Source organism: Pelophylax lessonae (genome assembly GCF_965119305.1).
Source record: "Pelophylax lessonae genome assembly, chromosome: 2".
In the NCBI taxonomy this organism is placed as follows: domain Eukaryota; kingdom Metazoa; phylum Chordata; class Amphibia; order Anura; family Ranidae; genus Pelophylax; species Pelophylax lessonae.
The window spans coordinates 299,827,306-299,840,994 of NC_138769.1; the positions used below are offsets into that span (position 1 = coordinate 299,827,306).

Below are 13,689 nucleotides of genomic sequence, written 5' to 3' on the forward strand. Positions count from 1 at the left end.
TAACTGTGAAGGGGATGGGCTTGCTGCATGAACACAGAGACCTGCGTTCCTAAATAAGGATCCCTGTGTTCATAACTGACAGAACAGCGGTCTGCCGTTCTGTCTCCACAGGGAGCGATCGCGGCCGCCGAACCCGCTGATCAACTTCCCCATGGCGAATAGGCTAGCAGTCCCACGAAGCGACGCACAGCTACATCGTTTCACGGGACAGAGCCGACCTGCCGCTATAAAACCATTAACCACTCGGCAAGTGGTTAAAGTAGAACTACAGTATTTTTTATGTTGTATAGAATGTTTACATGTTAGAACATCTGTCATTTTGTTATTGTTTGCTGGTTTCCCCATCTGAGAGGTTTTACTTTGCTTCCTATCCCAGAAATATGACAGTAGTGAGCAGGAAACCGCTCCAAATTAGGAGAAATTCCACCTTTGACAATTGTCATGGGAAGAGATGCCCTCACTGAAAGACTTCAATTCAAAGCTGGCCATTGATGGATCGAATTTTGAATAAAAACTTTTGGGAAAAGAAGGTTCTAAGAAAGTTTGTTTTACTAATCATTAGTGGGGTCAAATCGATATTTGTTTTCAACCGCAGTGACTAGAAGATTCGAAGCATTCGAAGCAGCAGGATGAAATTTTTTTCTTGAACAAACAAGCCGTACCCACAGGGAGAACACAGTGATTATTGCTAGCAGCTATAGCCGCTGGCAGTAATGACATGAAAAATCTGATGGATCGACTTGGGTCTTATCAGCCTGTCCATACAGGGTTCGAATCTCAGCTGATCCCTGCTGAACCGGCTGAGATTTGACCCGCCTATGGCCATCTTAAGAATTTTTGCTTGAAGTTCTATCCATCTTTGGCCAGCTTAACTCCTACGTTGACATCTGAAAAATTCTGTATTTGCCTTTGTTTTTGTCCTAGGAACAATGGTCACCTGTACAAACATTTAGAGTAACACAGACAGCAATAAAATCCTGATAGAGGTGCTAACCCTTTCCCACAAGTAAAAATTATTTTGGCTGAAGCTGTACTTAGGAAATAGTACATTCTAAGAATTCTTACAATTTGATCAAAGGAACATTATGACAAGCCAAATGACAGGAATAGGCAGATTTTAGAATGGAAAATATGTCAGGTTTGAAATGTTCCTCTGTGATATTTTTACATTTTAACAGTGATTTTCAGAGAGGGTAAACAAATGTGCTAAAATAACGAAAACATGCAGATCACGGAGTACTACAGAGACTACAAGACCCTTAGAGGAGCAATATGGAGTTATCATGCTTTGAGCCATATACACCATGGCATCTACTCCAAAGAGAAAGTGGCCAGAAGTTCATGTTATTTGTTCTATTCTTAAAATAATTTATTATTCAGCATTTCAGCTTCGAAACAACTATTCCTGTGTATCCCAACAGTTCAGAGGATTGCACTATATATGTATGGCCTTGGGGAATATATGGTCAATAGCAGTTGATTATCAGTCTACTGACATAAGGATAAAGGACACATATGACATTTGTTTTATAAAGCTGCACATAGTTAGAAATACATGTATACCTGTCACCCATTCTTGCCGATGCTTTGTGTCAGATGCACTCATTTCATGGGTTTTTGTGGGAGTTTTAACGCAGAACATACATCGACGACCATCTCTGTCAGGAAGTATCTAGGATAGAAAGATTATATATGTAGTACATCTGTAGCTAACCCATTTGCTCAAAATGTATATTTTAGGAATTATGCAAGGTAATTACTTATTAATTTAAAGCAACAAAAAAAAAAAATAATTTTTGGAAATTAGGTAAGGATGAGTGATACATCTACCAAATGTTAAGGCAAGAACAAACTGTTGTGGCTGGGGTGTGGGAAGGCTGACTTTGCCAGGGTGCAATGCACCTAATACAATCCAGATGAAGTACTGCACAAGGTCACCACTTAGTGAATAATCAATTTTAAAATGATAAAACCTTTAATTAGATAATGCATTGTGCTGTTGCAGCCTTATGCTCAAACAGCCTCCCAACCAATTAGAATTTAGCCTTTTGGGAAGTCAGTGTGGTCAAACTGGTGAAAGATGAATAGTTATCACATACACTTTTTTTCTACTCATCTAATCAAGTTCATGAAACCAAATGGCCCTGAGTAAAGGGAAGTGAAAGAATAGTAGCCTATTTGGAACAGGATCTTAAACTGAATCTTTCTAGTAAACTAGCTCTGTGGTCACTCCTAGAAAAAAGGAAAGTAACCATGCACCGATGCAGGTATACATGGCAATACACAAAAAAAATACCTCACAAAAAATCCAATGCATTTATATGAGTGACAGTATTAAATATGAACTTAGGGCAAACATATACTGTACATATAATCAGTTAAAATATATATTTTATGTAGGAGCTTTACTTACTAATTGACATCTAATGATTTTAATGAAATTCTAGCCAAATTGACTCGTGATGTTTTATATCTGCCTGGGGTTTATTTTAAATCACACAGTTTTGAAGGGGAAATTTTTCAAATGTAAGATTTACATGATTGTCACTTAATATTTTTGTACACAGCATTTCATATAGGCCTGAATGTTAACACAAAGAAAAAAAGCTGCCCTAGGCATAGAAGGGTAGTTGGAGGTACAGACATGATTCATTTACGCTCAAGCACATGTCTCAACCACCTCTTCCACAATCATATCCTTATGGAGTGTCAGCAGACAATGAATGTGAACAGCAGTTCATTGTATGTTTGACAATAAAAACTGACATACGTTGATATATACTAATAAAGCATAAAAACTGCTTTGTAATTTTTTTTGACAACCGGAATTATGAAATAGGTAGGTGATAGAGAGTGAGTTTAGTTTTTGGCTCTGTCTGCCTATCAGAGGAGCAGCAGATAAATTCTATATTGCACTCTGCTTAGCAGAGAGCAGGATCTGTGAGTTAGGTCTGCTCAATGTGCTCAGTGTGTGATTCATGTGGTCTGGGGGAGTGTCCCCACTGATCCAATAGGGAGACACATTAGGCAGTGGAGGAAACCTGACCAATGGGCACACAGGGTTTGATACAGCCCCAGTGATTGGCACAGGCTGCTGTTTCAGTGCATTGTGGGGTGTAGTATAAAGCCAAGGGCACATGTGCTTGGGGTCTTTGGATGGTGAGCAGAGTCCCGGAAGGAGGTTGGCGGCTGCCTCCTCTTCTGCAGTGGTTGGTGTACGGTCACAGGCAGTCAGCCTGGTGAGCCAGAAGTAAGGAGCTGAACCCAGGTCCAGAAGAGCTCACAAGACAGTGTTAAGACACTGGAGAACCTAAAAAGCAGTATCGTGAGTACAGGGGATCTTGTCTAAGGGCCTGACCAGGAAGGGGGCCACTACAGAGTAGAGTAGTCAGAGGACGGGTGTCAGCTGGTGGATAGAAAGGGGGTGCTAGGTGAGTACCCTGAAGATAAGTGCTTAAACAACTTTACCTCAGATTCATCTAGTGGCAGAATGAAGCTATGGCCTTGCCGTATTCTCAGATAGAAGTCCTCAGAATTGTGAATAGTTCAAGTTTGGAGTATCCCACTCTTCCCTTCTCCCATCCCCATACAAAATAAAACAACAAAAACATAAACTCCTAGACTGATCATTGACTGAGCCGGAAAGTAAAGTGTTAAGATTCTGCATGGAGTTGCTATCGGTAACCTGAAAGGTGAAAAAAGGTGCCTCAAGGGGGCAGTGCTACATAACCATATAAAAGTAATTCCAAAGTACGTTCTGTGATTTTAACAAATATGATTATTTTAGGTTTATCCCACACTTATGATTCGCCTATTTCCACAGGTTGCTCTGTATATGGCCTGATACATCTCTGCTCTGTCCTACATAGTGATTTTGTTGCTGGTGAGTCGTCAGCATTGACAGGCTAACAAGTTTGACATCGGTCTTACTTACAAATGTATACAAATAGGTTGGCTAAATACAAACAAATATTACAAACTAAACTTCCTTAAGGTCCCTTTCACATGGGTGGACTGGTCAGGTCTGCCTGTCAGTTTTTTTTAGGCGGACCTGATCGGACCATCCATTGCCCTCTATGGAGCTGCGGATGTAAACAGACTTGTTCGTTGACACCTGCCGACATCCGATCCGATAAAATCAGATGGATGGGTATCCGTTCCCCATCCATCTATCAGATTGGATCAGATGGTCATCGGGTGTAAACAGACAGGCGATCTGTTTACATCTGACCACCCATAGAGGACAGCAGACTGCGTCTGTTCGCTCTGCATAGGCGTAGCAGAAACAGACAAGCCATCCGCCTGCTCAGCGGGGATCAGTGGACAGATTCCCCACTAGGCAGGTGGAGTCTGCTTTAAATGAAAGGGGCCTAACATTTAAATGAAGAAAAAGGAAGGGTCCAAAGTACCATGTGTACATTGCTGCCATTGTTCAGTGAGTAACGCAGTGGCTTCCCTACACTAATAATGAAAATAAAGGAAAAAAAAAAAAACAATAATACAATAAAAAAAAAACAAGTGTTCTAAAATAGGTAATGGTTGAAGATGAAAGAATAGGCACAAAAAGATGTCTAGATACTGACCTCAACTCCACAATCTTTGTCTATAGCAATATTGCCCTTTTTTTCTTTACACTCCTCACTCACATAGTAGCTGAAAACACTAGGCTTTAGAACAAACCAACGCTCAGTCCACGTTCTTCTCAAATTGGCCTTCTTTAAAAGGTACCCCTGGAACAATATTCAAGACACAGCCGAATGAATGTGAAGCAAAACGGGCTCTATAAATAAAGAATAAAAGTTATAGGATTTAAACAAGAAGTCATATAGATTATTTGTAGGTAAAAAGGGCAGAAAAACCTGATAATAAGAATATGATAAGTGCAAAACTATTATACTATTCTTATTCTTCAGATGGCTATGAGACATTAAAGTGACACTTATCGATATCCTTATTCTACAAAAATAATCCTTACACATTCACTGGTAAAGTGATTGTAAAGTTATTATTTTTTTTTTTTTAAATGACAAACATGTTATACTTACCTGCTCTGTGCTCCTCTTCTCGGGCCTTCCACTGGCGCTCCTGGCTCCAGCTCTTATCAGTGTACCGTCATAGGAAGCCGCTTCCTATTGTGGCACACCAGCGGGTTCAATTCACAGACAGCGTGGCTTGGCCCCACCCTGTGACAGCAGGAAGAGGCACTACAGACAGGCACAACGCTACATTGAGTGACAGCATTCCCTGCATTAAGGTAAAAATATTAGGATTTAGAACTACTTTAATGGCCCTGTAATCTATTTTATATTAAATTATTTCTTACTGTGTTTTTTGCCTCCTTTTAACATCCTCCGTGTGCTGCTGAACCTCTCCTTTTCCCACTCACTTCCATTTGTTTGGAACAAGCAGTACATGTTAGTTGTGGTCATATGCACTGCTTAGTGTACACTACAAATGCCATAGTCCACAGTTCATCTTGGGATTGAGCAAGAGGGTTACCAAGTTCCTACATACAGTGAGACCATGGAGAATGTAGCCACCCTCTAACAGAAGGTCGAATCATAGCAGCCAAAAAAAAGAATTTTGGAGATCAGGAGGAGACTGGGAGCAATAAAAGTTCTAAGATTCTTAGTTATGCAAACATCAGTTAGGAAGGTGTACTTTGACCAGCCCCTCTGATACCGCACTATCGGTTGGTAAATCTGATATCACAGTTATCGGACAATAAGGTGCAGATCAAAGTGCCGATGATTGCATAATACAGATACCAGCTATTGCATGTAAGGTATGGATTACAAACCTGTATTTCTACAGATAAACTTTAGGAACAGTTTTTAAAAAAACTTGGTCAATAGGTCTTTAAAATTGTTGTCCAGTGGTTTTGCATTAGTTATCATAAACAACGTCAAAATGTCATGAGTATCCAATGAGAAATATCATATACTGCAAGAAAAAGTATGTGAACCCTTTGGAATGATATGGATTTCTGCACAAATTGGTCATAAAATGTGATCTGATCATCATCTAAGTCACAAAATAGACAATCACAGTCTTCTTAAACTAATAACACACAAAGAATGAAATGTTGCCATGTTTTTATTGAACACACCATGTAAACATTCACAGTGCAGGTGGAAAAAGTATGTGAACCCCTAGACTAATGACATCTCCAAGAGCTAATTGGAGTGAGATGTCAGCCAACTGGAGTCCAATCAATGAGATGAGATTGGAGGTGTTGGTTACAGCTGCCCTGCCCTATAAAAAACACACACCAGTTCTGGGTTTGCTTTTCACAAGAAGCATTGCCTGATATGAATGATGCCTCACAAAAAAGAGCTCAGAAGACCTATGATTAAGAATTGTTGACTTGCATAAACCTTTATAAAGGTTATAAAAGTATCTCCAAAAGCCTTGCTGTTCATCAGTCCACGGTAAGACAAATTGTCTATGAATGGAGAAAGTTCAGCACTGCTGCTACCCTCCCTAGGAGTGACCTTCCTGTAAAGATGACTGCAAGAGCACAGCGCAGACTGCTCAATGAGGTGAAGAAGAATCCTAGAGTGTCAGCTAAAGACTTACAAAAGTCACTGGCAAATGCTAACATCCCTGTTAGCGAATCTACAATACGTAAAATACTAAACAAGAATGGATTTCATGGGAGGATACCACAGAGGAAGCCACTGCTGTCCAAACAAAACATTGCTGCACGTTTACAGTTTGCACAAGAGCACCTGGATGTTCCACAGCAGTACTGGCAAAATATTCTGTGGACAGATGAAACCAAAGTTGAGTTGTTTGGAAGAAACACACAACACTATGTGTGGCAAAAAAGAGGCACAGCACACCAACATCAAAACCTCATCCCAACTGTGAAGTATGGTGGTGGGGGCACCATGGTTTGGGGCTGCTTTGCTGCGTTAGGGCCTGGACGGATTGCTATCATCGAAGGAAAAATGAATTCCCAAGTTTATCAAGACATTTTGCAGGAGAACTTAAGGCCATCTGTCTACCAGCTGAAGCTCAACAGAAGATGGGTGTTGCAACAGGACAATGACCCCAAGCATAGAAGTAAATCAACAACAGAATGGCTTAAACAGAAGAAAATACCAATTCTGAAGTGGCCCAGTCAGAGTCCTGACCTCAACCCGATTGAGATGCTGTGGCATGACCTCAAGAAAGCGATTCACACCAGACATCCCAAGAATATTGCTGAACTGAAACAGTTCTGTAAAGAGGAATGGTCAAGAATTACTCCTGACCGTTGAGCACGTCTGATCTGCAACTACAGGAAACGTTTGGTTGAAGTTATTGCTGCCAAAGGAGGTTCAATCAGTTATTAAATCCAAGGGTTCACATACTTTTTCCACCTGCACTGTGAATGTTTACATGGTGTGTTCAATAAAAAACATGGCAACATTTAATTCTTTGTGTGTTATTAGTTTAAGCAGACTGTGATTGTCTATTGTTGTGACTTAGATGATGATCAGATCACATTTTATGACCAATTTGTGCAGAATTCCAAAGGGTTCACATACTTTTTCTTGCAGCTGTGTGTATATATATATATATATATATATATATATATATATATATACACATACATGCATACACACAAATGATATTTAGTTTAGGGAAGGGACACTTTAAAAATATGTAAATAGGGCATTATTCTCAAAAGAAAAAAAAAAAATGAAAAAGTTGGATAAATGCAGAACTGAATATAACTACATAAACCTTACAAGTGGAAAAAGAGAAGAGTAGTACCAGAAATTGTTGCTTCAAATATTTGAAAGAAAAACTTTTTTCAATTAAAAAGTTTGTTTAAAACAACTCACATCTAAGTAAAATCAAGGCGATTTGTTAATGTTAGATGATCATAAAAATGTAGGAAGTTCAAGAGAGGTAAAGCAATCTATAAAAAAAAAAAATAAAAAAAAGAAAAAAAAAAAAAAAAGCTGAAAAATTGCTATACAAGGGTATGCACAGGAAAGCCACAGGCGGGAAGTAGCCACATCAGAATCATACTCCAATAAGCAAAGGGTTGTTCTTTTCGCTCTGCAATTCTTTTGATAAAATTAGAATTACTAAGATTTTTTTCTACAAAAGGAGGGGGTGTTTGATAATTCAGTCTTTCCGTGTCTCTTTCAAAAATATTTCATTATTTCATATTTGCCCTACCGTCAAAATATATCATGAGCTGATGTGGGAGGAAATTTCTGAGCTACAGGACCATTCATTAGTTGATTTTTATCTACTAGAAAAAGACAAGCCATTTTAAATTAATGTAAAAGACCATCCTTCATTATCACACAAGCAGACTAAAGAGGTACTATTGCAATATGACCTACCAATAATATGTAAACAGGAAATATTGAGACAATAACACAATAGAAGATACCAAACATGTAATTGTATTAAACAAAATCCAACCTCCCCTTGTTCAGCCTGTAATTCTTTTGCTGCTTCTTTACCTTTACATTGCTGTGTATTAATTAGGCATGTGCCTAAATTTATCACATTCAGAGCCCAAATAGTCTTCATTTAAAGTTTGTTCATTTAGTTTGAATGCCACACTTTTAGAGCAAATATGTACTAAAATAAAGTTAATAAGGTCCCTTCTAGAGATAATGCCTGTACAGCTTCAGAGGCAACAATAATGGGATCCTATGAGTTGCCTATGGGGTGGGTGGGATGCACATGCTAGGTCAGTGTAATTTCATTATAGTTGAACTCCAGCCAAACAGATTAAATAAATATGCATTACAGTTTAACTACTTGCCGAGCAGCCGCGGTACATATACTGTGGCAGGTGGGCTCTGTCCCGCGAAACAACATACCTGTATGTCGCTTCACGGGACTGCTAGCGGGGGTTTGCGCACGTCCATTCTCCACAGGGGAAGCCAATTTGCGGGTCTGGCGGCCGCAATTGCTGCCAGGCACCCACGATCGCTCCCCGTGGAGACAGAATGGCGGTCTGCTGTTGTAAACACAGCATTACCGCTACTCTGTCAGTTATGAACACAGGGATCCTGTATTCCTCATATTTAGGAACACAGGTCTCTGTGTTCATGCAACAAATCCATCCCCCCACAGTAAGAAAGCACCCCCTATGGACACATTTAACCCTTTGAGCGCCCCTGGTGTTAACCCCTTCCCTGCCAGTGTCAGTACAGTAACAGAGCAAATTTTTAGCACTGATTACTGTAGTAATGTCACTGGTCCCCCCAAAAGTGTCAAAAATGTCAGTTAGGTGTCTGATCTGTCCGCGGCAATGTTGCAGTCCTGCTAAAAATCACTGATCGCCGCCATTACTAGTAAAAAAATAAAAATTACATAAATCTTTTCCCTAGTTTGTAGATGTGATAACTTTAGCACAAAATCAATATACACTTATTGGGATTTTTTTTACCAAAAATATGTAGTAGAACACAAATTGGCCTAAAATGTTGAAAAAAGTATTTTATTGGGAATGTTATATAGCAGAAAGTAAAAAATATATATGTTTTTAAGAAATTTCCCTCTTTTTAGGTTTATAGAGCAACAAATAAAAATTGCACAGGTGATCAAATACCACCAAAAGAAAGCTCTATTTGTGGGTAAAAAAAGACATACATTTTATTAGGGAACAGCGTCGCACGATTGTGCAATTGTCAGTTAAAATAACGCAGTGCTGTATCTCAAAAAATGGGGGTAAATCCTTTCCGGTCCAGAAGTGGTTAAACCAGTGTTATTCTTCAAATGCATCTCTATGCAGACTACACTACAGTAAAGCAAATCTAAGACCTGATCCAGATTCTGGTATGATCATCACTCTGCTGACTTTATCAGCCAGCATGTCTCTTGGTAGTACATGTACAGGCAGCTCCATAAATATTGGGACATCAACACAATTCTAATCCTTTTGGCTCTATACACCACCATAATGGATTTGAAATGAAACAAACAAGATGTGCTTTAACTGCAGACTTTCAGCTTTAATTTGAGCGTATTTACATCCAAATCAGGTGTAGGAATTACAATAGTTTGTATATGGTTTGCCTCCCAATTTTTAAGGGACCAAAAGTAATGGGACAATTGGCTGCTCAGCTGTTCCATGGCCAGGTGTGTGTTATTCCCTCATTATCCCATTTACAGGGAGCAGATAAAAGGTCCAGAGTTCATTTCAAGTGTGCTATTTGCATTTGGAATCTGTTGCTGTCAACTCTCAATATGAGATCCAAAGAGCTGTCACTATCAGTGAAGCAAACCATCATTAGGCTGAAAAAACAAAACAAACCCATCAGAGAGATAGCAAAAACATTAGGTGTCAACTGTTTGGAACATCCTTAAAAAGAAAGAACGCACCGGTGAGCTTAGCAACAGCAAAAGACCCGGAAGACCACGGAAAACAACTGTGGTGGATGACCGAAGAATTCTTTCCCTGGTGAAGAAAACACCCTTTACAACAATTGGCCAGATCGAGAATACTCTCCAGGAGGTAGGTGTATGTGTGTCAAAGTCAACACTCAAGAGAAGTCTTCACCAGAGTGAATGCAGAGGGTTCACCACAAGTTGTAAACCATTGGTGAGCCTCAAAAACAGGAAGGCCAGATTAGAGTTTGCCAAACAACATCTAAAAAAGCCTTCACAGTTCTGGAACAACATCCTATGGACAGATGAGACCAAGATCAACTTGTACCAGAGTGATGGGAAGAGAAGAGTATGGAGAAGGAAAGGAACTGCTCATGATCCAAAGCATACCACCTCATCAGTGAAGCATGGTGGTTGTAGTGTCATGGCGTGGGCATGTATGGCTGCCAATGGAACTGGTTCTCTTGTATTTATTGATGATGTGACTGCTGACAAAAGCAGCAGGATGAATTCTGAAGTGTTTCGAGCAATATTATCTGCTCATATTCATCCAAATGCTTCAGAACTCATTGGACGGCGCTTCACAGTGCAGATGGAAAATAACCCGAAGCATACTGCGAAAGCAACCAAAGAGTTTAAGGGAAAGACGTGGAATGTTATGCAATGGCCAAGTCAATCACCTGACCTGAATCCGATTAAGCATGCATTTTAATTGCTGAAGACAAAACTGGGGAAAATGCCCCAAGAACAAGCAGGAACTGAAGACAGAGGCCTGGCAGAGCATCACCAGGGATGAAACCCAGCATCTGGTGATGTCTATGCGTTCCAGACTTCAGGCTGTAATTGACTGCAAAGGATTTGCAACCAAGTATTAAAAAGTGAAAGTTTGATTTATGATTGTTAATCTGTCCCATTACTTTTGGTCCCTTAAAAAGTGGGAGGCACATATACAAACTGTTGTAATTCCTACACCATTCACCTGATTTGTAAATACCCTCAAATTAAAGCTGAAAGTCTGCAGTTAAAGCAGATCTTGTTTGTTTCATTTCAAATCCATTGCGGTGGTGTATAGAGCCAAAAAGATTCGATTTGGGTAGATGTCCCAATATTTATGGACCTGACTGTATACTGCAACCCAGTATAATTTAGTCTCCTAGTGCTGGCTCTTTCCTGTCCATTTCAGGTGCTAATCTGGAAAGTATTGCAAGAGAAAAAGCTGTTGCAAGAGAAATGGCCGTTATTCACTATCTGGCATCACTGACGGTATCTAGTATGTATGATGTCATCTTTGAAAAACTAGTAGGGCAGAGACGGAACACACGCCACTACGCATATGTGATCCTGCCACAGCAATCTTGGATTCTGGAATATGAGTTGTTTATATGATATAAAGTGAATGGTTGTCATTTCTTCATTGTAAGTGCATTTACCACATTAAACTGGTGTTTTAATCAGGATTACACTATGGAGAGCGTGTCTTTTTCTTTTTCATATTATGTTCCAACTAAGTATATATGCACAACGATCTATTACAATGCAGCAGTGCCATGGTTTGACATTGTGGTTTTGAGGAAAACTGGATATCTTGGATTGATACACAAGCGCTGGTTGACCACTCTTAATTGGGGGGGGGGGTCATATGATTCTGGTAAGCCTCCCTCTGTTGCACACTGAGGTGCTGTGTGGTTTATCATTAAGAGGTTTGGTGGCATTTGGTATCCACATCTGTAATTTCCCTCATAATCGAAGAATCAATTAATTCAATGCTTTTGTCTTCACATTTGGATTTCTTCTTTTTTTTTTTTTTTTGATTTGTGGTGACACATTTCGATATATTTGCATTGCACTATTGTATTGCACATGCTATTTGATTTATTTTAGCACTGCACTATTGTTTTGTAAAAGTACGGACAGATTGTTAGTATACGTTCTACATTTTCTAATATTTCATTAGATTGATCCAAGAGATATTTAGTTTAAAACATGACCAAAGTACATTAGGGTAATAATTTGGTGCAGTACAGAGGGCATTATATGCCATCTAGATATAACTTAAAATAGATAATAAGTTGAACAACTATTGTGGTTCAAGGAACACATTGGTCCCAATTTACTATAAGGATATGCAGAAATTGACATGAAAATAAGTTCACGCATTCAATCTCTTAACATTTCAAGTGCACATTCAAAGTTATTGTATACTGAAAAGGAAAAGATTGAGGATGCGCTAGCCAATCTTGGAGATTGCTGCACCTCAAACTCCCTGAATACCGGGAGATAAAACTATAAGTGAAGTGAAAGGCTGGTACGCTATCTCTAAAAGAACAAATGAAAAATATTGCGATAATAATCACAAAAACGTGAGTGGAAATACTAGGTGCAAATGTGCATAGCTAATCACTTGAAATTATCAAATATGAAAACTTGCACTTCAAGAATCAATAAAAATCAGCTGTTCCAATTGTGACTTATGTGATATTATAAGTGTATAAGTGAACATGCAATAACAATGCAGTGAAAAATATTCCATATAATGAAACATTCAGAATTCTATGACAAGAAGTCCCATAAAAAATGTGACACTGGGTTATTTCAAATCAGTCCCAAATATTATAACAAGCTGGAAAGGTGCTATTCAGAAGTCCTCAAAGTGCTGCATGCATCACCTTCGTGCTCAAAGATGTATAAATAGACTTTAGCGGTCAAAAGGCATGTAGGAAATCCTCAGTTGAACGGCTTCAGTCCATATCACTTTTCCTATAAACCTTGGATGGCCAGAGGCTTTTATCGCAATATTTTATTTCTTCTTTTAGAGATAGCGCACCAGCCTTTCACTTCACTAAGTTTAATGTATAGTTTCCGAGTTGCCCAGTATCTGAGTTGCTCATTTGCAGCATCTGTTGAACATAGAAATTCTGTTTGAGGGCCACATGTTTAGATAAGGTATACTAAATGAGGTACAGTATGTGTTCCTATTCTGCCTTAAAAAAAAGCACCACAATAACTCACAAAAGGTATAAAACCATACATGTGTCAAACAAATGATGCAGCTCCAAAAGACCCATAAACTGAGGGAGTAGTGCTGAACACAATGTCACCCTAATTTTCCTCAGAATTCACAAATTGGCAACAAAAATAGGCAGATTTAAATCTTAGCTAGGAATTCATGGAAGGTAACATTTGATTAAACACAGCCCAGATTAGGATGCATTTAACAGAGAGCTCGACTATAGGGTCTGCAAAAAAGGAACTCTGATTAGACCCTGACTTGAATGGCCCTGTTGTACACAGTGCAGAAAAATGCAGGAATACACATCTGTAATGCTAAATGCTAGGTTT

At 39.1% G+C, this 13,689-nt stretch overlaps 1 protein-coding gene across 1 annotated transcript in view; it reads right to left on the minus strand.

Moving 5' to 3' along the window:
* Nucleotides 1–13,689, minus strand: part of DEF6 (DEF6 guanine nucleotide exchange factor) — a 171,721-nt gene that overhangs the window by 36,653 nt on the left and 121,379 nt on the right. The window contains exons 5-6 of the mRNA XM_082247381.1: nucleotides 4,584–4,730; nucleotides 1,564–1,672 (exon numbers count right to left, since the gene is read on the minus strand). Coding sequence (XP_082103507.1) covers nucleotides 1,564–1,672; nucleotides 4,584–4,730 — 256 coding nt within the window. The remainder of the gene's footprint in view (nucleotides 1–1,563; nucleotides 1,673–4,583; nucleotides 4,731–13,689) is intronic.